The sequence below is a fragment of the Larus michahellis genome, chromosome 10 (assembly GCF_964199755.1).
Source record: "Larus michahellis chromosome 10, bLarMic1.1, whole genome shotgun sequence".
Taxonomy (NCBI): domain Eukaryota; kingdom Metazoa; phylum Chordata; class Aves; order Charadriiformes; family Laridae; genus Larus; species Larus michahellis.
This window is the reverse complement of record NC_133905.1, coordinates 5,095,961-5,123,098: the sequence shown is the minus strand read 5'-3', so window position 1 is coordinate 5,123,098 and position 27,138 is coordinate 5,095,961. Positions and strand designations below refer to the sequence as shown.

The 27,138-nt window shown below is 43.9% G+C and overlaps 1 protein-coding gene and 1 long non-coding RNA gene across 4 annotated transcripts in view; one reads left to right on the top strand and one right to left on the bottom strand.

Annotated features, from left to right (window-relative positions):
* SLC6A6 (solute carrier family 6 member 6) overlaps window positions 1-5,751 on the bottom strand; it is a 118,042-nt gene extending 112,291 nt beyond the window's left edge. For both annotated transcript variants that reach the window (XM_074602896.1, XM_074602889.1), the window contains exon 1: window positions 962-5,751. Coding sequence is in view for 1 of the 2 variants with exons in the window: in XM_074602889.1 (XP_074458990.1) it covers window positions 962-977 (16 nt within the window). In the remaining variant the exon portion in view is untranslated. The remainder of the gene's footprint in view (window positions 1-961) is intronic.
* On the top strand, window positions 5,751-22,955 carry LOC141749438 (uncharacterized). 2 transcript variants are annotated; one of them, XR_012589352.1, is made up of 3 exons: window positions 5,751-6,308; window positions 11,941-12,208; window positions 16,867-22,955. It is a non-coding gene; the product is annotated as an uncharacterized LOC141749438 (long non-coding RNA). The 2 variants fall into 2 exon arrangements; XR_012589353.1 differs by lacking the exon at window positions 5,751-6,308 and adding an exon at window positions 10,384-11,095.
* Window positions 22,956-27,138: the final 4,183 nt, after the last annotated feature.

The following is a 27,138-nucleotide window of genomic DNA, read 5'->3' as shown; positions in this document are numbered from 1 at the left end:
GTGACAGTTTCAAAGCATATTTGTTGCTTAAGTAGCATAAAAGAAATTGATGGCTGTAGTCATCTGATGATGATGAGCTTTGGCCACACCAGGTCCTTCAACGCACATGTGTGTCTTGTGCTGCACTGAACAGAGCCTACAGATACACACGTCCAGGAGCACCCCAGCACACACGGCCCCCAGAGGGGTTTTGCAAACTGCTCATATGAACTGTGGCATTAAATTACACTTAGCTTGAGCGATCAGTAGCTCATCAGTTGACCTCTGGCTCCGATTCCTAATAACTAGGAGCATCTGACATAAAGCCCTCAGCGAAGGCGCGGGGAAAGAAATAACTGCGCTAATTAAGCTATGCAAAGTGCCTTGGAGGAGAGTGCTCCACTTCAAGGATACCCTGACATTTCTGATCCGTTACAAGTAGCGGCAGAAAAATTTCAGGAATTTAATGTGGAGTACTTAATTGAGACATAGAGGAAAAGAAATCAGTAGAATTTAAAATTGATTTCTTCCTTAGAGCTAAACCATATCGGCTTGGAAGACTTAGTAAATATTCTTAGCCATTATCGTGTCTTTATTTTGATTGTACAGAAGGTAAATCATCCGCATAAACATGATAGAAAACCACGTTGGCCTGGCACATTTATGATGAATTTTTTGCTCACAGCGCAAATGTAAATGCAATAGTCCTATTGCCATATCCTGCTTAGCACTTACATATCATTTTTTTAAATTTATTTCCATCATTTGAACCTAAAGACACAGAGGAATGTTTAGAATTTTACATGTGATAAACATTTCTTTCCGAGAGTGAACCTGTAAAAACGAAGCCCATTTAATAATACACTAAGCATCTTTCACATCCAAAAAACCTAACTTCTACAGTATCCTCATAGGAAACATACATTGGCTTATCCATTTTAATAGCATGGTTAAATCGAGGCTTGAAAAAAAAGGGACTTACCAAGGTCAAAACGCATGTTAGATACAGAGCCGGGGAGAGAAATCCTGATTCAGATTCCCAGTTGTCTGCTCTACCGGTTTGATGGTATTCCTTTCCTTTCCTATATTTAGGAACAGGTTATCTGGAGGTCCCATTTAAATAAAGGGTGTTGAATGGGAGACAACTCTTCTTACTAGCATGGTTTGGAGCCCCCCAGAAGAATTCCTAGTTGTTCTTCAAATGAAAATGTGTGAATTGTTACCCAATTTGGGTAATAATTTCACTAGTAGCCAAAATTCAAGGCTCCTGTATTGTAAAACAGCTCTCCTTTTTAATTTACCCTATAATCTGCTCCCTGGCATGTCTTCATCCAGATTCACCACGTCACTGGAGAGTGTCAGAGTACCCTTTTTATAGCTGCAAAGATGAGCTCAGCGCACAGCCCACGCTCTGAATATTCGGGAATTTCAAGTTTAGTTCATACTCATCACAGGTGTCAAACTGGGATGGCCCTTCTGTACTTCTCCATGTTGCTGCAGATTAAATGAACTGGTTACGATTAATACAGGAAGGTCACAACTAATAAAAGTCCTTTCCATCCAGGTGTTTTTATTCAGTGTCTGGAAGCAGACGCGAATACTTAGATCAAGTCTCTCTGGACACATTTCTCAGTTTTTCCTTCCTGTTGGTGGGAACGCAGAGGACTGGATATGCAATCTCCAAACACTCTGGTTTGTGGCTCCGGCTATATTTAATCTATATACCTGGGCAACAGCTTGCTATTACGACTAGCTGAAAGAATTACAGTGGAAGTGACCGGTGAACCTGAGAAGAATCAGAATAAAGACAGCCTACAGTTACAGCATTTTCTTCTTCTGACCTCCTAACCAAAGCAGCATCCTGCAGAGAGAGAGAAATCTAGATCCCACTGAATGTAAGAAAGTTGACCGGGAAAGGCAGCAGCATCCCTTTGATGGCAGAGCCAAAGAAGAAAACTATCTAACTTTCCATTGCAAAGTTTCCACTGGACCAAAAACAAAACAAGCATTCAGTTTGGTTACGCTTGAGCCTGGCTTTTTAAATACTTATCTGGGCCTACTATTCTATCTCCGGTTCTGGACGCCGCGTGCTGCGCCCTCGTGCCTTCACTCCTCTCCTGCGGCCACGCAGCCTGGCTTGGGAACATCCCTGTGCTCTGCATTTCCCAACGGTCTCCTGTGCCAGCCTGAGCCGCCTTGTAGGGTAATAAGCTATTTGCGGGTTTAATACGATAAGGAACACAGAAAGAATATATTTCTGTTGTTTTATTTACATAAAGAGCAATGTAACTGGCTCTCCCGGTCTCAGTCGTGTGCTATTAATAAAGTCCATGTGAGGAATATACAAATTTACACCACGTGTGGAACCTGTCGACATAACTAGTCTCTAGCTAGAATACTTTCCATGCCTCGTATCTCCATATAGCCCATCTTCCTGGGACATGTGACGCAGAAATGTGTCATGGGGACACATGTAGTCACTGGACTGATGAAAGGAATTCAAGGGAAACAGAAGCAACGATACGGCTTCTTCCAAACTCTCCTCAGCTTGTTGCTACTGCTCTCTGAAAAAATAATTGAGACATGAAAAAGATGATGTTGTCCCGGCTTGGCCCTCGTTTTACCTTTCATAGAGCAGGCTTTTATGTAAGGCCATATTTTTCCAGAGATTATTAAGAAAAAGGAACTAAAAATCCACAGCTGTCAGTTTTTAAAAGCAAATAATCACTCCCACGCAATGGCTGAAAGGCAAACTTGTACCTAAAGACTTGCAACCGGCATCGCTGACATGTTTCATTGTCCAATCAAAGTGTTAAAAATAAAAATAAACAGAGCCCACAAAGAGAAAAAATGCACTGGATTTTAACATTCTTTCACAATTCATAATCAAAGCTGCGGTCAGCAACATGGAGCGAGAAAGACGCTTGGTTATAAGTCATGACTTTAATCAGACAGTCTCACTGGCGTCTCATGGAAACCTTCCAAATTAAATGGACATACAAATCAGAGACATTCAGACTAAAGATGAAACATCACAAATAAGCTCTTTTGTCTAGAATAAATAGAACCAAAACAGTCAAATGCTCAGGAAGATAACTGATACAACATTGTTCCCTTGGGCATCTTTGGTAGCAATTAACCCAGTGTGTTTTAAATGCCTAAAACAATGAAAGTTAGTGGACAAGCTATTCTAGTCCTCTGGGCATGAACTGTCCTCCTAATCCCCGCTCACCAGGTCTCCCCCACAGCCACATCCTTCTAACGCCCCGCTTCTTCCTTCCAGCCTCCAGCTGCTGACTCGCTCTATTTAATCAGGGCAGCCACCAGGAGATTCACCTACCAAATCCCAGCAACCCTCGATCTCGCTGCCGTGGCCTCTGCCGAGCTTATTCCCAACTTTTGTTTGTTACTTTCATTCATTGCGCCAAATCTAAACTCGGGCTTGTCAGCACTTCGGGGCAAAGCCCCCATCACGTGTGGCACGAATTCCGTCCCCCCAGCCCCGTCGCATAGTCAATGCACACCTTATGTAAGCCTAAGTGTCTTAACTGCCCAAAGGGACGAAGGAAAGAATGAACCACAGTCCTCAGGCCTGATTAGATTTGAAATCAAGGGTAAAACTTCCACTGGCGTCGACAGTGCTGGATCAGCCGGGAAAGGACTGATCCTGAAGGTACTGCTAAGGGCCTCTTGAAGGGCTTGCATCTTCCCTGTGGTGAAGGATTTCACCTTAGAGATTAAAGTCTTAAAGCCAACAAACCATTTTAACGAGAACCATGAAACTCCTCCAGCAACACTTGTTAGAAAGTTACCTGTCATAAAAGACATACGGCATCAAGGACTCTTGAGACTGGGGGTCACCAGAGGGTATTTTATCTTCCTCTGTATTTTCTCCAGAAAGAATAAAGGAGACGGAAGACAAAAAGTGAGATTATGTCACAGCAGAGGAATGTCTCTATTTATAGGAAGATAAGCCTTTTCCACCAAAGTCAAGTAATCTTCAAAAGATGACTATAAACTGCATTGCCATGCACTCTAGAGAGTTTTGTAGTCTCTCCACTTCCTCGTCAATGTTACCCTTGTACCTTATGTAAAGAAACCTACATTATATATTACGTTATATAGCTCAGCTGATCTTAACATGCCTTCCAAGTCCAGTTGCTAATTAGAATAAGGAAGAACATCAGCGTAAGTGGCAGGACTTCTGATTATGTCAGACCGACAACGGATACCTTAACAAAGAAAACAGTCAAATCACATCTCAGACATAGTGTTCCATTACCTATGGATGGATTATCTGGGCCACAGATTGACCCACTCTGTCCTCCCCCTACAGCTTCGGCTGCGTCACAGCCAGGACACAGACGCATACCTGCTGACAGTTTCCTGGTGCCTAAGGTTACCCCTGTGCTCTAAGGAGCTGCACTTACCACATTTTAAAAGATGAACACACTGAATAGTCACTGTCTCACTGGCACATGTTTTGTATTAGCCGTGGGCAATCTCCCCCCTGTCTCTCCCTGCCCTTCTTCATTATCTGGATAACTGGCTGCAGACCTTCTCCGAAGGAGTGGTTTTGGTAGTCATCACAGGGGTGTATTATGAAAGAAGGAGCTCAATCCTACTTGATATCTGAATTATAAAAACAGAAAGGCCACATAACACAAAGTTTCTGCCTTGCAGACCCCTCTATTTCAGATCTCGTTCTGCGTCCAGCAGTCAACGCTGACACTTCTACACAGGCCAGGCTCCCTCCTCTGCAGAGTTCATCAGCCCAAGGTTTGTCTGGAGGAAATCCCCACTTCAAACATGGATTTTTCTGAAGTTTGATGATGAAGAAATGTATCAAAGAAGTGATCTGCAGAAAAGGAGGGTACAGGCAGCAGTGACCTCCAGTTCTCTTTATAAACATCCTGTTGCGAAGGTGCTCTATTTGTATTTATGTTGATAAGCGACAGAGGGGCCCCAGGGTGCTAAGGCACTTTTTGGGCTCTATAGCAGCAGGAACTCCTTACTCAGTGGGGTGGAGCTGGGAGCCTTGGGCCAAAAAAAACTGGCTGGTCACTATCCAGACCGCAAGGATTTCAAAACATATGGGTACCCATGGGCTGGATCTACCCACTTGCAACACACTGCTTTCTCCCTATGCCATCTACTCCCTTCCAAAAATCCCACAATTGCTTTTATTGTGATTAGCTCAGCTCCCTTCTCTGAAGGGAAAACACATGGCACTTTTGGACTATATCTGATATAATGATTCTGTTCCCAGTTTCCAAACTCCCCTTTAACCATAGCCCAGGAAGTCAGCAAAGAGATAAATCCCACTGAGCTGCACAAACACCTTCCCCACACTGTATTCACAGGTATCCAGAGAGAAAGAGAGCAGACACACCTCAGGACGCAGGATCTGACTCAGAGATACCTAGGAAGAGTCAAGATATGGCACCAGGAACAACTCAGACCTAAGGAATTAACCTGTTTCATTGGAACTTAACAAGGACCTCCGCCCATACAAGCAAGATTAACAACAAAAGCATATTTTTGCATTATTTATCCAGCAACATAAAGAAATATCACATTATTTCAGAACATCTATTCTTAGCTATACCATCCTCCATGGGAGATGGAAGAAGCAAGGCTTGTAGTCATTTGGGAATAATAGGAGGTGAAGAGTTGGTAGAAAATGCACATCTAAGAGTTATTAGTTAACAGCAGAGCCTTCCTTTCCTAGATTCTACTTTTCCGCCTTTGATAAAGTTGTTTCCTCTGTTACACCGTTATTTACCTGAGATTTGCTTATTTACTTAGCTATTAACAGTCAGGTACACAAGGGGTTGTACTTATCTTTCTACTGGATACAGTCGCTGCAAGCTTCCAAAGAAAAGTCCCCCCTGTATCAGCTACCACACATTCTGGCCAGGACTGCGACTTCTCTGAAATATCTGGTGATATAAATTCTTGGAACCAAGCGGGAAGGAGCCTTATGCCATACACGTGGGAGCGTGGCTACGCAGAGATAATACGTCAGCTTCAGGAGACTTATAACGGCAAGTTTTTTTCTTTGCTTTCAACATCTAAATATCTATAGATGGGGTGTTACTGGAAATCATGTGACTTCCTGAAGTTTAGCTTCCCCTGCTTGTAAACACATGTAGGAATTTCACTTTCTGATCGCTGGAAACTAAAAGTGAGATACTTCTCAGTAAACTTTTGCTCTACAAAAAAATTATGTTCATGAAAATAATTTCCTCAACTTACGCTAATCTTCTTAAAACTGCAAGATTCAGCCATAACCTTCTTTTACAAAGCTCGGACGTGTCGGCACAAAGGTATGAAATTTTATGAATTTCATTATTTCTGGTGACATTGTCATCGACAACAACAACAACAAAAAAATACCTAAATGAAATGATAATAATTAACCGCACTCAGCTGCATTTTCTCTGAGAATTTCCGCATGCTCAGAGTGTGAGAGAACTGACTCATTCTTTATGAGGAGAGCGCAGTATAAATCCTGCTCATTATTTGTGCTGCGAGTGGTATCTACAATTCATTTATTATATGAGCTACAGGGCTCTGGTGCTTTTTCAGTAAAGTGCCATTAATATCACAGCTGGCTACGCTACACACGCCCTGCAAGATCTTGAGAAATCACGTTGCAGATTGGGTGGAAATACTTTAAATGTATTTTTGTTCAATGCATTTTAGTATTTCTTCTTTGAACATGCTCCCCCGTCAAATGAGACCATCTCAGCAACTCCAGCAAGACAAAAAAAGAAAGCCGCAGCTGGAATTCAGAAATAGATATTATGCAGCACCACGAAATATTGTGCTTTGTTAAATCCTTTGTTAAAGGATTCTTTGAAGGAGCACAGGACTGGAAGTGACTCCCCTGCCGTTTATCAATCCTCCATTATCAAGGGCCGTGTTCCAGGATAACTCTCAGAACTAGCTAACAGGTTATTAATTAGTAGTCATTATTATATAAAAACAGAAACAAAGGAATAACAAAGCAACAGAAACCACGACACACGGTAGACCCCACCCAGAGCATTTCACAGATGGTCTCTGTGTTGGGAATACTGCCCATGCCTGGATCTGCCATCAGTCTGCCCCGTTCCACCACTGGACCATCCGCAGCAGAAAAATCTCTATGTAGCAGTATGTGTTTGTATAAACAAAGAAAAAGATGGCAATATACAGGGAAGACGAAAGGAGAAGGGAGGTGAGGAAAGGAACAAATGAGTTGACACGTAGTACATCAAGCTTGAAAGAACTTGTCAAGGCCTTATCCTGCTACTGATCAGTTGCTGTAGTTAGCTGAGCTGCTCCGCCTTTCCGATAAACTAAAACGAATCCCATTTCATTTCAGTGCCATTCGTATCCAGACTTATGTGCGTGTCTGGCTGTCTCTAGGATATACATTAGGAAACTGATGGAAAGCACCTGATAGCATCAGTCAGATAAGATGGCTGATGTTCCCTCTACAGTCCAAAAGGCTGTAAAAATATAAAAATAATATTTTGGGCTGAGATGACTCAGAAATCAGCATCAACTTGCCAACTTGGAAGGCCCTAGGATGTTTGCTTCAAATAGTATCTTGGTAACAAATTCGTATGTCACATTCACATACACAAATCCATACATAATGAGATTAAAGGTCACAGCTCCTTAGGAGAAGCCCTGTTAATACTGAAATACAAAAAAAGTCTGCTGCCTACAAACAGAAAACTTATAATCCAAAGGCACTTCATTAAGTGAATTGATCTGTTTCTACAGCTACGCTCCATAGCAGCCTGTAGCAAAAAGAACCCCCCCTTTCTTTTCTTTTCATGCTTTTTATCTGGCATTTTTATCATGCCTGGCTTTCAACTGGGAGCATTACATTCTGGGTCAAAGACTTATTCTGAAGACTTACACGTTTTGGATAGGCCAAAAACAGGGGTGGTTTTTGTCCAGGAAAAGTTCCCTTTGGTATCTAGGAGCTCCATTAGGAGGACAGGAACGAGCCCTTACATTACGTATCGTCAACCAACGTGTGAACCTGATAACAGTTTATTTTAAGGGTGCCATCACAGAGACGAGCTCTACAATCAGCAGTAACAGGAAGAATTAAGAATAGGAGTAGTCAGACTGCATGTGAGAATCAAAAATTCCTGCCAGTCCTCTAGAAAAATTTCCCTGCAAGGAGGATGCCATCTACCTTGAGATGTTTATAGATAGCATCAAAGAAGAAACCAAACAAATTTACTAACAGAAGTAAATTGGAGATTAAGTGTACCTAAAGAGATGGTCAGCTACAGGGCCGGATTATTGCTGGGCTAAAGGCACCAATCGCTTGAGCCATGACACAAGCTGGCCATGAACATCCTGTAAAATGCCCCTAGCCCTTTTCTTCACCTTGCATAGTCACGACTTGCATGTGAAAACTATGACAATTTCAAGCTTCACGATGAGATCTGTACTTTTTTCCCATGGGTTATTTTGCAGACTGGAAAAAGGTATTTGGGGAAGTGTTTGGGAAACTAAAGTCACATGCTTTGAGGTGAAAAACCAGCCTGCCTGAATCCATATATTCTGAGCTCAGCATTAACAGAAGTTATCAGTTTCTTACAAGAAAACACAAAATGCTTTGGAAGTGAAAACAAACTTCCACACGATTGGAGCAGAAACCTCGTACTTAATTTCTGTGCATTTGACACGAAATACAGAAACCTCTGATTTAGAGTTCAGTGTGTTTCAATGCATTCCAAATAGCCTCAAGGGCAGCTTCAAAACTAAAGGTAATTATGAAAATAAAACCTCAAATTTCTCAAACAAACCAAACGCTTGGTTTAACCCTGAAAAGAAACTTGTGGAGGCTGGTCCATGCTGGATCAACAGAACTGGAGATATGGGCTGGTTCTGCACCAATCTGATCATGTCTGAAGCACGTCTGGGAACAATCTCTATGGCTTGCACTTAAGAAGTATGCACGTAAAAGCTTTAACTGAGTCTTACCTACAAATTCAGTCTGGACCATCCTACAAAATTAGACACCTTCAAGAGCAAAGCTCCCAGGGCCCTTGCCACAGAGGTCTGAAGATTAGGTGTCACTTGCTTGACCAATTAGCTGCTATTTGAAACTGTACAGGCTTGGCATAGGTTAATTTAGTCATTAAAAAAGTTCACAGAGTCTTTATCTGTCTAGAAACAAGCAGCAGCAGACAGTTTCCTTGCTCAGAAGTCTCTAGGTTTGCCTCACCGGTGGGTTTAAGACTCAAGACACGCCACCCTCTCCCTTGCTCTCAGGGTCTCGCTCACAACACTGTCTCCTGACTTCCTCCCTCTCTACCATCTGTGGCTCTGGGACAATATTTTAGTCCCTGTAACAGTAACTGGGGCAAACAGGCAACTTGGTTCTTCCTTGCCCTGTGGCCAGCACTGGGTCGTGGCACCTAGCTCAGCGCTGGAGCAGGACCAGTCCCTCCATCTTTGAGCCTGAAACACAACACCCAGGAAGCCCACTGGCTGCAAAAAGCTCCCTGTCCGTGAATACCCCCCAACACAAAACTTTTAAATAAATACCATACAATAGTGTTGACTTTACCTCTGCATTGTACTTAGCACATAGACACCATTAGATATTGCACCACACAGACCTAATGTTTGCTTTTCTGTGATGGTCCGTGTTGGCTTATCAACCTCCAGGCCCATTTTCCACTCCTGACTTGCACCTGTGCTATTGCTGTACTCCCTCCTAATTGCCCCAAATCTATTGCTTGTCTCTTCCACACCCTGGGATTTTTCAAGATATCCATTTCGTGGTGCTGATACTCCTCTTGTACCGACACTAGTTTGGTAGTATAAAAGCCCACCTGAATTACCAGCACTGTTTATTTCCTGTGGTTTCCAGAGGAGAGTTCAGCAGATTTCCAAACCTCAGAGGCTTGGCTGCGTAAAGACTCATACTGTAGAGTCCCAGACACAGGAGGTGACACAGCAATCTGATGCTTACAAGGTGGTTCTGCGGGGATTTCCAAGGAATAAGGCTCCCATCAGCAACTAAGGCACTGCAAGTCCCTGGTCTGGGCTGAACATTTACACCAGTAATAAACCCTTATTACTGCTGACACGAAAAACCTCCAATATTCAACATTTAGAGATCTTTACCAAACAGTCCTAAAATTTAAAATGTTTTTTCTTAATGACAATATACAAAATTAGTATCATAAGTTACACTAATTTTCTGGTCTGCTTGTATTTTCCACTTTTTTTCATAGTATGAGTAAGCCACCAAAGTTCCAAACAACAGTGGTTTACTCTTAACACATGTAAATTCAGGGCCTAGCTTTAGTAGCTTTTGAAACACAAGGACACTAAAGGAGGCCATTTGGAGACTTACTCAAAGACAACTACCTTATTTCTGTGCACACCGTAGCTGTATAGACATTACTCTGGCCACACATGAATTCCACCAACACCTAGGTTAGCTTCCACACCAAGGTATCCAGCTCAGCGGCAGGGGCTTCTCACAGAAGAGAAGTGCAAGCATGTTCCTCAAACCTCTCGGGAGAAGAATTTGACCTTCCAAGTTAAGACTCAAAAATATCACTACAACCTTAAAAAGCCTCCATCTCTTCCCATCGACACTGTTGAATCTTATTTTTGGTTAGCAGATCCTGTTTCCCACAGACCTGCCTCTCCTCCCCTTCTCCTTGTCCCACATCCCTCCCTCCAGAGCTTTCCTTGCTCCCATCTCCCTAATCATCTCGGGCTCGTTTCCAGAGATCTGCTTTTAAAAATACAGCAGCGTGCTATAAACACATTAGGCTTGTCAGCTTTAAAACTTGCTCGAGTTACTGTTTCCGAGGCAGGAGAGGGGAAAAAGGGTATTCCAAGGGGACCCCCTTGACGTGACCATTCATCTGCCTACATCAGCAGTTCCCAAGCTTGTCAGCTTGCAACCTCATTTCCGGGCTCGTGACCTCTCTTCCATCAGCGCTCCTCAGGGTCGCGACCCTAACTTTGGAAACTTCTCGGCTGGATCAGTCAAAAGTGACGCCTCAAGAATAATTCTCCAGTCGGTGCCATGTTTGTTTACGCTCCTGAGCGGCGTGATTACCCTGAAGTTCAGGTTCAAACTTGTCTCTTTGCTTGTTTGTAAGTCTGGAAAGAATTTCTGGGTGTCACTCAGCCAGCAGATAGTGAACTCTGTAACTTTTGACTGTTCTGGTTAGAGGCAATTACATCCCAACTGACCTGGTATGGCATTAAGCACTTGGCTGCAAAGTTCAGCTGTGCCTGGATGAAGCGGGGATTTTGCTTCTCTGCGGAGTCTGGAAACATCATTGTTTTCTCTACTTGCATGTCACGATCATTCAGTTACTGTCCCCAAATCACTCCTTTTACAGTAACGTGGTTTCATCTACCACACCGTGCATCCTCACTGCCTCACACACGCACGCAACTGGATGAGCTCTCACAGCTGCTTTGCTGCACATCAGTTTGCCTTTCTCTTTACAGTCATTGAGAACGTGCGGTTAGGGAAAATTTTAATATTCAGGTTTCTGACTCTGCTTTGCCATCTTTGCTCACTGGTAAAAAAGGTGTGGGGGAAAAGAAGAAAATGGTAAAGTGCTTTGAATGGATCTTGAAAATATTACAAAAACGGCTAAAGTCTCAGAACATTCACAGTCTGGATGTGCTACAGCTAGTCCTGCTTTGGAGTTTCCCTGGAATTAAAATAATTGGGAACTTTTCAACTACCTGTTTTCTCTTATTTTCACATCATATCCTTACTCAGCCTACGTGTCCTTGTAGGGGTGATTCTGGCTCTTGCATTAAAGGCCAGATCCTTTGGCTTTGCTGCCCACAGAATGTCTCTCACATGCTGCTCTCTTACTCTAAGCCCAAAGCAATTGTTTAACTTTCTATTTGACCTCAGTGTATTTTGGTGTTACTGTTTTTCAATTTAAACAGCCAAGAGATATCTGCCTAGACACACCAGGCTGGAATTTGGGGAATGTAAAGTGGAAGCTTAGTCGTAGTGGCAGCACCTGGGAGCAGCCAGCCTTCATACCCACCTTTGGAAAACACAGAATATAAGTCTCAAGTCCAGGGGGAACCAGTTCATACGAATCTCTGAAAGGACCTACCACCATCCGTGCAGTTGAAGGGATCAAGTTACTGAAGAGCAGTAGAGGAGAAAGACATTTGGGGTCTGTGCTTTTGCACCACTCAGGCACGCGTGAGTACACGAGGCAGTCGGGTACAACCCCTTTTTGCAATTATTCAGTCCCCATATGAGGTTTAAACATCTGACTTTGGTTGCTGCCAATAAAAGAGATTAGGCTGAAAAGGTTTCAGCATGAAAGGCAACCACTGAAGCCAACATCAGGGCTTCTCTTTCCCTCAAGTATGAGGGCAAAGCCCCACGGCTTGGTAGTACAGGCCAGCAAATGAGGAAAACGAAGTCATGCCTTGTTAGAATGAAGCTTGCTGAGTGCCAGAGCACATCAGCAACAAGGAGAAGTTTCTGTTTGGGCCTGTAATGATTTGCATGAGACCATCACTTGTTTGCTACTATAGAGCACTTTCAGAAGGGCTGCTGATCCCTACTGAATTGCAGATGGTTTTCTCTTTCTTCCTGTCTTTTGTTGACACACTGTGCTTATAAGAGTGCACCAAGGTCAGGTTTGCCTTCCGCCTTTCTCTTGGGCCATTATGAAATGGAAAACTGGTGGAAATGTCAAAGCGATCAGGCTTGAGGAGCTGGTGTGGTTACTGCTACAGAGTTGAGTATACTCTGAAAAATCTGCCCAAGACTTCTCCAATTTCAGCCGGGGGGTTCAGATGGACAGGAGATTTCAGGTTTGTGGGGAGTTGTCTGGTCGTGCTTGGATTTTTGCCTTAAAAAAAAAAAATAAACTGGATTTGCTTCAACTAGAATGGAATTTAAATTTTTGCCGGAGAGAGGAGGACAGATCCCAAATCTGCAACACTAATTCAACCTCATGATAAGAACACGTGCATCTTCATGAGTAATGTTCTACAAAAAGGAAAAACTGCACTGTTAAATGGAAAAGAGATAGCAAAATCAAAATAATCTTATTCATCCTGGTAATGCACAACTCTGCGTAGACCAGATGGAATTTAGTAAAACAAAGCAGGTAGACAACTGAGAAGACCTTGACCAGTATAGGAAATTAACCCTCCTTTTGAAGAAAAGACCCACTATCAAAGGTTCATGGCTGAAAAACTAATTGCACCATAGCCATTGTAGCTACGTAGCATCTGTATAATCAGGTTAGACTCCCATTTGATTTATCAAACGCGCAAGCTCTTGTTTCAGTAGAGTATGGAAGCACACTTTGAAGTGCATATTTCATATCTGGATGAAGTTCTCATGTACAGGTGCAACATTTGTAAAGCATCCAAGAAAATACAAAGGGGCCTTTTAAGAGAGAGACTCCCCCCAGCTTGGAACAGAGGTTCTTCTCTTGAAGATTACAAGACCATTCAGCTAATGTTTGGTCTCTTCCTGCTGATCAAAAGAATCCAAACAGCACATAGAAGTGTTGGAAGGTGGTAGATTCAATCTTGTCAAAGATACATTCAGGACTTTTTTCTAGTAGCAAGGTCAAACGCTTTAGCGATCCACTAGAATATGACACCGGCAAATATTTTTTAGAAAAGGTGGACGTCAAAGGATAAGGAAGTGGAGTTCAGCTAGATCTCCACCACAGCTTTCGAAGACATAGCGGTTCGTGTAACTAAACATCCAGAGGTCTCTCCTGCCACTGCCAGCACAGACAAGACTCCAGCAGATATCTTCAATATATGCGTTTGAGACTTCGGGGTACCAGAAGGCCTACCCTTAAAAAAGAATAATTTGGGGAAGATATGTAAAAGATGAAAGTGCTTTTTTTTTAAAAAAAAAAAAAAAAAAAAGAGAGAGAGAGAGAGAAACCTTGCATGAAATCACATAGCAGCCGCAAAGCAAGGGATGAAGAGAAAGTCTAAAGTGAGCTCTGCTGACCACTCTGACAGCCCTCCCAGAGGAATGAGAGTTGAGCTGGCACATCTTGGTAAGGCTCCCGCTGCCAAGGGCTGTACACAAAATGATGCTAAAGGACCCATTCTGCTCAATTTATTACAGGAAAAATAGTCAATGTTGGCTCATTTTACTCATCTATCAGTTGTGAATCTGTGCCCATTAACCATATAAACTATATATGGAGAAAAAACAGCTGGTGAAAGGATCTTGCAGAGAGGCATGGGAATTCACTAAAAATGTGTAATTCTGAGTAAGAATGACTGTCAGAAAGTTCACAGGGCCTCTTGTGTGATCCTCCACCTGTCAATGGGAAAGGAGCTATACAAAATAAGATCTTATTTGTGAAACTGAAAAATCCATGTAGTCCTTGAAAGGAGGAGATGAACTCTTTGAAATAACAAGGATGTAAAAGGAATAATCCGGCACAGTTTGTTACTTCTTGCCCTTCATCGGCATATTATTCCCTAAACCAGCCCAGCAGAAAACAAAGAGAGAGACATGGAAAATGAGTGCAACTAGGCATCAGCATAAGAGCAGCGAGTCTTACTCCACCAGTTCTCCACTTAAGAGCCTTAACTGTATTACACGATGACAGCAGATCGCATCAGAGACACCAAATCTTCAGTCCCAAAGACAGAAACATTTTATCCACATCTGGGAAGTGACTGTGATCCTGCAGACCTGGAGGCTGATGAAATTGAGACAACTTTCTTTGGAGGTGCTGAAAGGCACAAATACCAAAAGACAACCAGGGAACCTGAAACTTGTAGTGCACGAGACTATATGAATCAACAGAACAGCCCAGTGATACTGGCGTGAAGCAGCCAGGAGGGGAAAAAAAAAAAAAGAAAAAAGAGACGAGAGGCCATGGGTATCTGAACATGTTTACATTCAGCGTAGCATTATCCACGTCTCATGCACAAAAGCAGGACCTATTTCTGTGCACTACCCTTGAAGAACATTGCAACATTGCCTTATGACATGATACTCACTCACGAGACGGGCACTTCTCTAAATTAAGTGCTTTCTAACACTGGATAGTCTTTCTGACTTGCTTTTTTAGTGGACGCTTTTTTAAATAGCTTGCTGTCCAGTGACTTGGAGTCACATGCTTGTGCCATTGATCATTCAGAGAGTATTTCACAAATTCTTTGGGAAAATACTCAGACTTGCCTAGATAAATAACAGAGCTACGCCTGTCACAAACTCCCTTCTCTGCCTGGAACAAACTGAAGACAGGGGGAGATGTTTCCACAGTCAGCACCAGAGCTAAGACTAAGGAGTGAAAGGTGCTCACCTGTAAGTTTGAGCTCCAGGGCTATTGCTAACAAGCAGAACAGCCAGAATAAATGGTCAGTGGATTGCCAAAGACATCCACAAAAGGAGGGTGCCGAATTGGAAGGGAGTGCTGGGATTATATCTGCCCAGCTCCTTTTGTATCAAGAAATGCATCTCTGCAGAAGAGGCCACAGAGACGGGTCAAGGGACGCAGATTGATCAGACAGACGTGGACAGACAGAGCCAGAGCTAAACCCGAGAGGGTGGCAGAGGCTGCTGGGTGGGCTAGGCCACCGTTTGGGAAGAGCAGCGGGGACTCCTCTGGCTAATGTCTGGCTGTGTCCAGTGGGTGTGAAAGGAGCTCAGAGCGATGGGATCTGAGTGAGCTGCACCGGTGTGCTTTTAGATCTCAGACTATTAATTTCCAGATTTACATGTCACTGGTCTGGCAGCATCCACGTACCTATGGAAAGGCAGTTCCCTGTTCCCAGCTCTCCCGGTTGCATATACATAGCAAGGATAGAAAGGGGGACACAGCAGTTTTAGAGGAACGAAGTGATTTTGGGATCCTTGGAGGTCCCCTTCCTTTTCTCTGGCATGAACTACAGCACCTCGAAGAGAGCTCTGAGATGCGGTCTGTTTCCCAGCGCCCACGATGGGCCCCACTGTGGTGTCTTTCAATATGGCCCATTTGCAGCGTCCCCGTGCAGTGTTTCACGAGCTGGAAGGAGTACACAGGGTGGGTTGTTCTCGCCTCTCCTGTCCCTTGTCTACAACATATGGACAGCATATGAGAGACTAAGTGCAAGGAGGAGTCAGGTCCTGCCCCAAGAGTGACTGAGAAGTTAGTGAAATAAACTGGCTGGTAAAGGCGACTGGAAAGTCTGATGCCTGGAAGTGCAAATCTTGCAGGAGAAATCATCCCCGGAAGGAAGCTACGTGCCTTTGGGTATGTCCGACACTGCCACAGGCCTCAAGCAAATACTCCAGAAGGCAGCAGGCACTCACTAGCATGAACGAAAGTGGTTCCGCGGAATCCTGCAGTCCTGCACAGCAAGTCGCCACAGAGCTAAACCCCAAAATGCTTTGGCAGGGCTGACCACACGGCCATCTGCTGTGTACCACCGAGGCCTGGCAGCCTTCATCTCCTCCACCCCAGGCATCACTGCGTAGGTGGCCTGACTCATTCTCTTAGGTGTACCTGATGGACTTAAAAGAGGATTTAGGCACCCAGAATTAAGCCTCAAAACTGTACTGAAGTTACAGGGCACAGGGAAATGGTGCAAACAGCCCATTTCCTTGCTGTCCAAACGCGAGAGGATGCAACAGAGGGCCGCGAGTTCTAAGGCATAATCAGAAGCCGCTGTAAAATTCCTTGCGGAAACAAGAGATCTATTTTATTTATCACAAATTTGCTAAGTAAGGTTAATACCCTGGCATTGACCCTGCCTCGTATGCCCTTAGTAATACTAGTGTGCTTTGTCCCATTAAGATTTTACAGCAGAAGAGATAACACGCGGTCGATAACCCATTATAAACAGGTACTTTTCTTCTTCTCCCCCTCCCCACAGCCCCCGCCCCATTGTAGCAGAGAAGATAACGCTCCAGCCAGAGAACTTGTTTCCAATGTCAGCCTGTAACCAGCTTACGCCTGAAGAAAAAGAGACTGATCAGCCATTGTGGTCTTTATCCTGGCAGTTGAATAGCCTGCGTGAATATCAACATTATCATAAATCACTCAATTGCTGAAAGTCATCTTCCCCTCAGAAGGAGCTGAATAGCAACCGTTTCTAAATCCTTATGTACATCCATTTACAGCAGCTGAGCTGTGGGAGTATATAGACCTATTTTTCAGCTAGCATGGTAATCAAGCCATTCCTCATTTAAGAGTGGATTCATTTGCCTCGGTATTAGTCCCAAATAATAGTTCCAGAAATTGATATGTAATCTCCAACTAAAACTAAGTTTAAGCTGAGGCCACCAGACTCCTTTATTCCTCAAAACACATTTAAAGTCCCCAGCCAGACTCTCATCTCGGTGTGAATCTGAACATACTGCATCACAATTTGAAAGCCACCGCTTTAAACGGGTGTTTCTCAGTAGCCCCAGTCTAGCCATAAAGATCAGAATCTGTCCTTAATATCTCTGCACACTGGTACTGTGCAGAACTAGCTCCAGACTATTTATAGCTCACACTATATATACACACTGCAGCTTCTAAAAGCATATTTTATCTTTTGGGAGGACAATGCTTTCAGAAACGTAATAAAAGGCAAAGTTTTGTTAAAAAAAAAAAAAAAATCTGCTCAAACCCTTAACCTGGAAGAGTGGCCCCATGCTGCCAATCAGATAATAAGCTTAATTATTACATCACACTTTATTTGTAGCTCACTGTGTAGTTAATGGTTGCAGCTTATCTAACAGGAGAAATGTGAAACCAGAGTTTTAGAACAATAGAAACAAGGCTGTCACCAGCAGGCTGCCAATGAATCACGGCCCCGCAGTCAAGTTCCCCCAGAAGGTCATCTGTAACAGAAATACATCTCCGCCTGGAGCTGGCAAAACGCTGAAAAGTGTTTCTCAGATTTACCCTAATAAAATATCCAGCAGATCCATTACCAGAACAACTTCACCTGGTTGTATTTTTAAGTTCTGTTGATTGCAAGACTTAATAGTAAAGGTTACCAAGTGAGCAGGACGCTTGCTTCTGTGCCTGGGATTCTAGAGCGGGTTTTACCTTAACCCTAAATTCAAGACCTCTAAACCTCAAGCTTTTACAAACCTTACGGGAAAAGTGATTTACTGTTCTCTTTTACATTTTCAAAAAAAAGAAAAAATTATTTTTAAACACTAAGTAACTTTCTTCCATACCATTCAGAACTGAAACCCTGAAACCACGAGAGACAGCGAGGTCTGTGAAAAGGATTCGCCAAGAAACAGAAAGCAGCGCTGACGCTTTCGTGTCCAGAGAGATATGCAGAAAAAGAACAAGGAAGTACAAAAAAAAAAAAAATCGGGTACTACCTGTGCCATAAATATGGAAACTGGTTTTGCTCATACATAATTATTTTGAAGTAACTGCTCTGTCTGCAGCTTAAAGACAAAAAAAAAAATTTCTTCTGCTGCACTCGCAAAAGAGCTCCAGATTTTCTGCAAGAGGGAAAAGAACAGATGATGGGGGGAGCTGTTCTTTTAAGACGAATGTCATTGGCACAAACAGCTGGCAGTTGGTAGCATATTATTTATACGTGCAGTTGCTCATGTTTTTTAACAGATAAGAAAGCAATATCTCATTTGCAATTCAGGTGAGGCACATGAGTGGCTCTACAGCGCCACTGGCCCCTGGGCCATGTTTCTTATCGTATCAGAAACATCTGTCACGGTGCGAATGAGTTCATTATGAAAGCATATCAAATATGCAGTTTCAGGATGAGACAGCAGCCTGCAAAGGAACCAGAAAACCAGCCTCCCCCTGCAAAAGCTGGGATGGTGTGTCCCATAGTCACCAGCTGGGAGGAGGGCAAGCACTGGGAGGGGTACGAGGGAGAAAAAGAGAGAGAAACCTTGGAAGTGTCACGATTATAAATTATCCCTTCTGTAGGAGCCGACTGCGTCTGAGAATGGGCTTGCTCACGAGGGCCTGGCGGTTCACACAGAGCGTGCAGACACGCTGCAAAATGATTGTCACATCGCTCCACACCAAGTCCTCTGCTCCTCCAGGCTGCAACGGACCTCACTAATGCTGGCCTTTGCGGTCCAGAGGACTTTCCTTGACAAAATACCAATAGGCTGGGCTACAAAAGATACATGGGGAGGTGGTCAGCGCGGGGGTTACAATTAGAAGTGCACTTGCGGGGGCTCCGTGGTCAGAGATGGAAATGAATCCATTTTAAGGGCAGCAGACTGTAAGATGACAGGAGCTTCCACTTCCAGGGAAGTCAAGGTGCATCTTTGATCCCGGCTGAGAAGAAAAACAGGATGCATTGGAAACCGCTCACACCCCCACGTTCATCTCCGCTGTAATGCTGCACCTGGCACAAATTTAGAATGCAATGATTTGTAATATGGGCCGTGTTTGTCTCTAGTGGTGTTCTCCAGGGCTGGGTCTAATACCCCTGTGAGTACAACAACGTTTTTGTCCTCTCTTTAGCAGGGACGAAGTCAGCTCAAGGTGACTTCAGAATCCCTTGTGCCTAGAAGAGGCCTAGAAATGCCTGTGTAGCTCTGGAAGCAGGCGGCTGGATTGAGACCCCCATCTGTGTCGCGCTGAGTCACCGCTACCTGCTGTGCCTTTGGGCTTTTATTGAAAAATACAAGAGAAAAACGACCGTGTCTTTTGCTCTTGCTGAGAAACCCCTCTGAACTTCAGCTGATGCACAGGGGAGAGCTGCGGACAGACCCTGGGCTGGACCATTACCTTCTTTAGCCCCTGCACAGCAGCCAGGCACACACTGCCTTTTCTGTCCCATCAGAGACCGCTTTGGTGAGCCTGTAATGGCGGCTGCTGCTGCACTTGTGGATAAAATGTGAAACATCCTCATTTTCCCCCCCAAAGGAGTACTAAAACCAGGCACGCGGCTTAAGGAAAATAGAGAAAAATACCTATTTTAACTTTGCTTCTAATCACAAAACATATATTCTTAAATATGCATACATCGGCAGAAACAGTGGGTAAGGGCTCCCGCTCTAAAACAAACAGAAACATGCACTTTGAGCCCTCATATGAAATGGCAGTAAAAGCCCAACCCAATAATTATTTTCCTTGATTTTGAGCCAGACGAGGCACAAGACAAATAAGTCATCAAGGACAAATAAAAGGAGGTTCATTCATCGCATTCAGGGCTGGAATCTTTAATGGTCACCAAATGAACTAAGATAACTAAGTAACCATTGTAAATATTAATCTTTAAAGGAAAACAATACTCCCAACAACAGGAAGCCTGATAAGACATTGGATGTTGCCATCAGTGTTATGGAGTCTCTCTAATTTCCTTAGTTTTTTCTTATGCCTGTAGAGGGATCAGGAAGGGGAACATATGGTATCTCTCAAAGGAAGTAAATTAACATTATTAATAGCTAATGTGGGAGAGGTGAAACAATGATTGTTCGTGGTGGTTGTTATTGTGCTTTTGTTGGGGGGGGGGGAAGCCTGCCTGCTAGTGAGTTTAAGCGCTCAAGCCAAATTCAAAATCTTGTATTTATAAACAGAGATCCGATAACAGTTGCCTAAGCATCCATGATGCTTTGCCAGCGCACGCACGTCAAGCTGATCTGAAAGGGACTGTGTCTTGGGGTTTGTCCTAGGAGTTAGCTAACGCAGATGAGAACTTATGGCACGGTGCCTGCTCCCGGATGACTCCTCACATGGACCCTCATGTTCTTCTTCGCATTAGTTTAGTTTGAAGCAGAAGGAACGAGGATGGGTAGACCGGCACTTCTGAGGAAGAGCTGTCCTCTGGCATCCACCGAGGCAGCTGGTCAAGGGGCCATTGAGGAGGTGGGTTCTCACAGGCAGCGGTCACTGACGTGGGACATCTACTTTCAAGTGCACAGTGATGGCATCAGCGGGTTTCTGAGGGCCATGCAGCAGTGTGATATGCAAGTGGGAGAATTATTTTGTGGGAAGAGATGATAACAAAGTGCTGTATTAGGATGGATTGAACTGGTGACCTGGAAGGGTCTCTCAGAGTCCTGGGACCGCTTGCAATTTCCCTGCACTAAGAGAATAATTTCCCTTTCTCAGGCCTCTGCTTTCATCTCTCTCCCAGAGTATGTAGAGTATTTATTTACCCTAAATAACATTGACACTTAAAGAATATACGTTGTAAGCCGTTGCTACTCAAGAGAACGGGACCCTGATCCCAGCCTCAGCTCTGTTTGTCCCAGAGCACCTGAAAACATAAAATGCATTTCTCATTTTCTCAAGATATCCTATACTTCCTGCTTTCTTCTCAATCATGAAAGCCTGAGACAATTCCTAGCTGTCCTGGCAGAGGTGGACTTCGTGACACCTTTCATGCTGAGATGATCTGCAAAATTGGCAGATCTCAGTAAAAACAAGAGGACTTGATTAAAATTACCCAGTGAGCTCAGTAGATACAAGCAATTTCTGGGGAAATTTTTCAATAAACTCTTTAGAAAGAAAACAGTGAATTTTTGGTATAATTAATTCACTGAATCTTAATAAAAATTGAGTAGCCCAGTAAGAAAACCTCATGCTTCAGGGCACGTGGTGATTGCTTTATACAGACAAAGGAATTCTCTCTGCCCTTGAAAGCTTATACTTCAACTGCAAGTTGACAGCTGGATTTTGGTTTCTAGGCCTGAAGAGGACAACTTGAATACCTTAAGACAGTATAGACTTCAGTTAAACTTAGACAGGTGCAACTGCTCCGTAAGGAAACCATACAACTCTCCTTGAAGAGAGAACTCAGTAAACTCTGATTATGTTTGTGTCTTAAAGCTGGTCTAAAATACCTCTTCCTGGGTGATGATGGGATATTTTATTTCTTAAGAAACTCATCACATTGACCAAAAAGTTCATGAAAGGCTGACAGGGCTGTGCATTGTTTGCTGGCGCTGTAGAGTTATATGACAAGGATAAATTGTTCTCTGTGCTGAAGCCTGGGTGGTTTATAACATCGTGAAGTTTTCCACACTGCCAATTTTAGGGCCCTTTAGTATTTCAAGTTATGTAAACTTATAATAAAACTGTTCCTCCTTGGCTCTGAAGAATGGGACTTTCTGCTCAATCAGGACAGGGCTGAATTCCAGACACGAAAGGGAGGATGCTTTCGTGATGGCTTAAGAGAGGACATTTCCAAAACATCTATAGCAGTATGAGAAGACAGATGTTTAGCCAGGACAGTTCTACAGTCAGGTGAGATACTACCTCAAAGTTAAGTGCGTCAAACCAGACTCTTTAGTGACTGAAATACTTTCTGAGAAACGTAACAAATCTGCATATCTTCATAATCTTCACTACCAATACAATGACATCACCCTGATGATTACAACTCATTACGTTGTGGTCACCCATTCCCTACTTTTTGCCTGTCCCCACCTTCCATCCATGTTGGGCACCAAGTGTGGTTGGTTGGTGGTGGCAGATGAAAACAATTCTACTCTAAAACCACCACAACCTCGGCAAGAAAAGCAAGTTACAGTGTGCTTCCAGGGAATTACAACACCAAGTCGAAAAGCCTAGAGATCTCAAAAGACAGGTAAGGCCTTGTCTCACCCTGATATCAGTGGGATCTTGGAGGGTGTGAGTCTGTGGCAGCTGGAGACCGTGAGCAGCACTGGGCCATGCAAAGGGCACACACAGAGTTAACCCCTGCACAAAGCTATTGCTCACTTCTGACCCATTTTCTCTCCTTATCATGTAATTAATCACACTTTGCAAGAGCTTCTTCATGGAAGGAGTGAGTTGTCTGGGGGTGGCTGTGATTACTCAGTTGTAACTTGTACTCTCCACCTAAGGCAGGGGAGTATGGGGAAATACAGCACTCCTCCGTCCCCACGCACCCCCCTTGGACCTTGGGCCCGGGTGCAGGAGCCATCCCTCTTTCCCCGTGGCACATGAGAGCAAAGAGCAGAGTTGTCTTCTGCCCTGCTCTTGACCGGAGCAGTGGCACCCGGAGCAAGACATCAGATGACGGTAACAGGTTATTTGTGGTAAAGCTCAGCAACTTGATTACTAATCTCTGGAAACGAGGGGGAAGCTAAGGAAGGATTTTGACCCTGCGGATGCGTCTCAGCAGCGCGGGCACACAGTGCCTCCCAGGGCCACCCTAGGGAAGTGTGCCTCCAGGGCACTCCTCCCGCACCCCAAGTCAGGGCATGGCTGTAATGCCACAGGCCAATTTATAGGACAAATATTGAGGATAATTAAGGATAATCTCTGCTTTAGGTGTCTTGCAAAGAAGGTCAGGTACTCTCTTTCCTTGCCAGATGCGATGCAGTTAGGCAGCTCCTCTTAATAGCAGGTACTTGTTTCTCATAACAAATAACAATAAAAACCCCTATCTAGATCCTAAGGGTTTCCTAGATTTAATCTTCTCAAAACTCAGGCAAGATCATTACGGTGAGTTCTGCCTCTAAAGAGCCATAACAGTGAATTGCATTACCAGCACCAGTCTTCTGCTGGTATATGTTTTCCTTACTGTACCCACGCTAGCAAATACAGAGAGGTGCTATACTATTTATGTCCTGAGCTCAGACAATAACATCCTTTCAAATAACTTGGCAGGTCAGGGTAGACTAGATAGTCACATGAAAGCAAAGGAGGAATCTGCCCCAGCAACTTCTGCTATTTTTTTTTTTTTTGCAGTCTGCTGATTTCATAATATTTGGTCATAAGATGTTGTTTTCGATACTCACTTACTATCATGACGGGCTTCTTCCTAAATAGCCTTTGGGTAACAGACATTTGCATTGCTGGCAAAGTGGAGAAGCTGAGACTAACCAATTCCTGCTCTTGAAAGATCCCACCCAAGGGGGCTTGAGAGGGCATGTGTTGCATGATCTCTTCTGCCTATGGATGTGACAGCTGACACAGGAGGAGGTCTGGTAAAATGGCATGTTCCACCCTCTGTTTCACAATCCTTGTGCACGTGAAAGCCCAATTTCCAAGAAATCAGAGCAACAGCAGTTCCCATCCCTGTGAAGAAGGGATGTTCCTTGGAAACATCTGTCTTGTGCCATCAGAGGCAGGATGCTGAAGGTGAAGGACCAGCAGTCAGAGGAGGCCAGCTGATCCATGGTCAAAATTAGACTGCGCTCAGGCGAGAGGCCTGATTCAGTGATTTCTATGGAAAGGTTGATTCAAAACATAGGCAAAACACATGGCAACACGGACACCAAGAGATTGCTGTTACAGTCCAGCCATTTGTAGCACTCCTGGCCTAGCAGTCCCCTTTATTGTGCCTTCATGTGTCAAACTCTCCTTTTACATCTAGGCAGACTGATGCAGTACTTGAGAAACTTCAGCAGCATTTTTAACATATCAATCTAACTAGATTTTAATTAACGTTATGGGATTGAGAGCAGAATTTGATCCTGAAGGCTGGTTATTTGTAAAAGCCCAATTGCTGTACGCATTCTCACGTAGTTACGAACATAGGAACTGAAAGAAGCCTTTCCATGCAATCCAGGTAACTCTGCAGTTCTACATACCCCGTAATGTTATTTTCGCTCTGTGCCGCTCTGTACTGCACTTTCATGATCCTTTGAAGGCTCAAAGATAAACAAGAGTCTCCTGAAATGACCTGTCTACACTAGATCAAAGAATAAGCAAGGGGAACACACTTGCAGTGTTAGGCCAATCAAACTGTCCACGGCTGCAAGAAACTTCTCCCTAAAGCAAGTTCACCCCCACTTATCCTCTTCATGGGACACTTTGGCTCAGGCAGACTAGCCCTAGTTTCCTCATTGTATGTTTTCATTAAGCCCTAGACAGCTTTTTAAGTGAATGTACCCATACAAGCACCAACATCTGGCCACTGTCAGGTTAACAGATTAAACGGGCTATTGATCCAGCCTGGCATCCGCCACCTTCCCCGTGACCTTACAGTCTGGTACAGACAGAACTGAGCAGAAATGGCATCCAGCTCCAAACTCCTCTCTTCACCTGGGGGAAGGGAGGAGGGAAGGAGCCTGGATCTCTGATCTAATCCTGTAGCGAAGTCAGGTGTAGCAACACCCGGGACCTAGAGCATGCATAGGCAGAGCAAACCAAGAAGCTAAGGGGTAAGCTCACCACTGCACTAGATACAACAGCAAGGCCATCGCATACAAAGCAGAGAGAACAGCGTCAACGTCACTATTTGCAATAACACAAACTTTCTCTGCTTTGTGATGCTTACTTTTTTTTTTTGTTTGTTTTTAAATACAAGCCAGGCAGCGTTCCTCAGCTCTGTCTCAGCTGATCTTGTCACCCATGACCAACTTCTGCAGAAAGCCAGGTGGCGAGTTCACAAGGATGTTCCTAGCAATGAAATGCATCTCACAAATAAAGCCCAAGGAGCAAAGCTGACTTGGTCCATGCTAGTCTCCAGGTTTGTGGTCTTTGTTTTGGTGGATGGTGGGGCTTGCTGGAACGGGGCATGATCCATTACAGAACGCTAGCCAAGAACTCCAATCGAAGTCTCACCAGCGTCCCATTAAAAGCCTCTACCACTCATCATGTATTTTGCTGCCTCCCAACAGAGCGCAATGACAGGGCAGGGGGCTGGCACTATTTTTAAACTCTAGGACACTGATCTAAGGCTTGCCAGATTTACACTCCAGCGTTTTAATTCAACTTGATGAGCACTGAGTCTTCACGCCAGCTGTGCCTCATGGAACAGATGCTTGCGTTCAACAGGCTGCTGTGCCAGACTCGCCTCCATTCTGTATCTCTTGTGTACCAACTACATGACCACAACTTAAACCTGCAAGCAAAAAGGCAGAGAAAGACTAGATCTGACACCCTGTTCCCCTCTCAGGAGCCCAATAATTCAGCTCTGTTTACAATGAATCTGTGTACAGACAATAAAAGGTCTTGAGCTGGAGAGCAAGAGAGTACGACTAATTTACTTCTAAACAACAGTACCACTAACTGACTTGCAGTTAGCCCTGTTGTTTGGCCAGTAATAGTTACAGATCCCCCCCAGTACGTATGCAGAGCTTTCAACTCCTAGACCTTAGAAGAACTACTTATAAAAATATAGATACCATCATATCATTACTTCACAGATTGGAAAACACAGGCTTGAGAAAAGTATCAGATAACTTGTCCAGAATCCCATGACAGTAGTAGAGCCCAGAATCACACCTACAGCTTTCCATTATCTAACTAATGTCCATGGATCTGTCAAGTCTGACTTTTGCTCCTCACCCCATATCCACGACGAACCAGGGAAGTACTTTGTGTTGCACCTCTTCCGTACAGGGCACTAGAGATCGCTAGTAACCCAATGCCAGCGAATAAGCCAAGTGCCTAAGCCTGCAAAAACCATGTGTACCTGCTTGGAAGCACTACTGGAAAATTTGGCTTCTATCATGTTTCATGACTGTGATTCTTTAAAGAGGGTCTAAGAGCTGAACACCCAGTGAACATCAACGCACAATGACTGCTGATTGCATTTTCTGAACTCCTGAGAAAATACCAGAGTACAATTAATTTAAAATAGCAGCCAAGAAGAATAGTTCAATCTGTAATACAATCAGGTAGTTATATTAATTAAGGATAATTTCATACCATTCATCCCAGACTGTCAGGGACAGTGCAGCAGCCTAGGAATGCCATGCCTTGGGTGCAATGCAGCCGTACAGCAGAAGCGCATTCCTACCATAGGTGCCGTACACACAAAGCTGCATCAGAATTGGTGCTCTTTGAATAATCTCTCAGCACCATCCTATCTGAAATTCTGGGTTGGAGCTCTGCTTATTCATCCATAATGAGAAAGTCAGACCGATCTCTGTTATTCTATCCTGAGCCCAGCTTAACTCCATTAACTATCAGAACAAGGTCATGCTCTGTTAAGTTTGTACTTTCACATCCCTTAGTAGCTTTGAATCATCCTAGCTGTCAATGCACTGACATTTATGGTCTTCTACTATCACTCCTTTGTTTATGTTCAAAGTTCATTCATTGCCTTCTTCCATTAGGGCTCTGTAACACATTCTCAGCCCTAGTACCTCCTGCTACCTTCTTCTTACTCTAACCATCAAAAGTTTCTGTCTGTCACCGAAGAAGTGGTAGTTTCCATGGAAACTCTGAAGAACAGGCTAAGTTAACGAGGCATAAACTGAAGACAGTGTCCTCAAGCTCACCCATTTTGAAAATCTAGGTCAGCAGT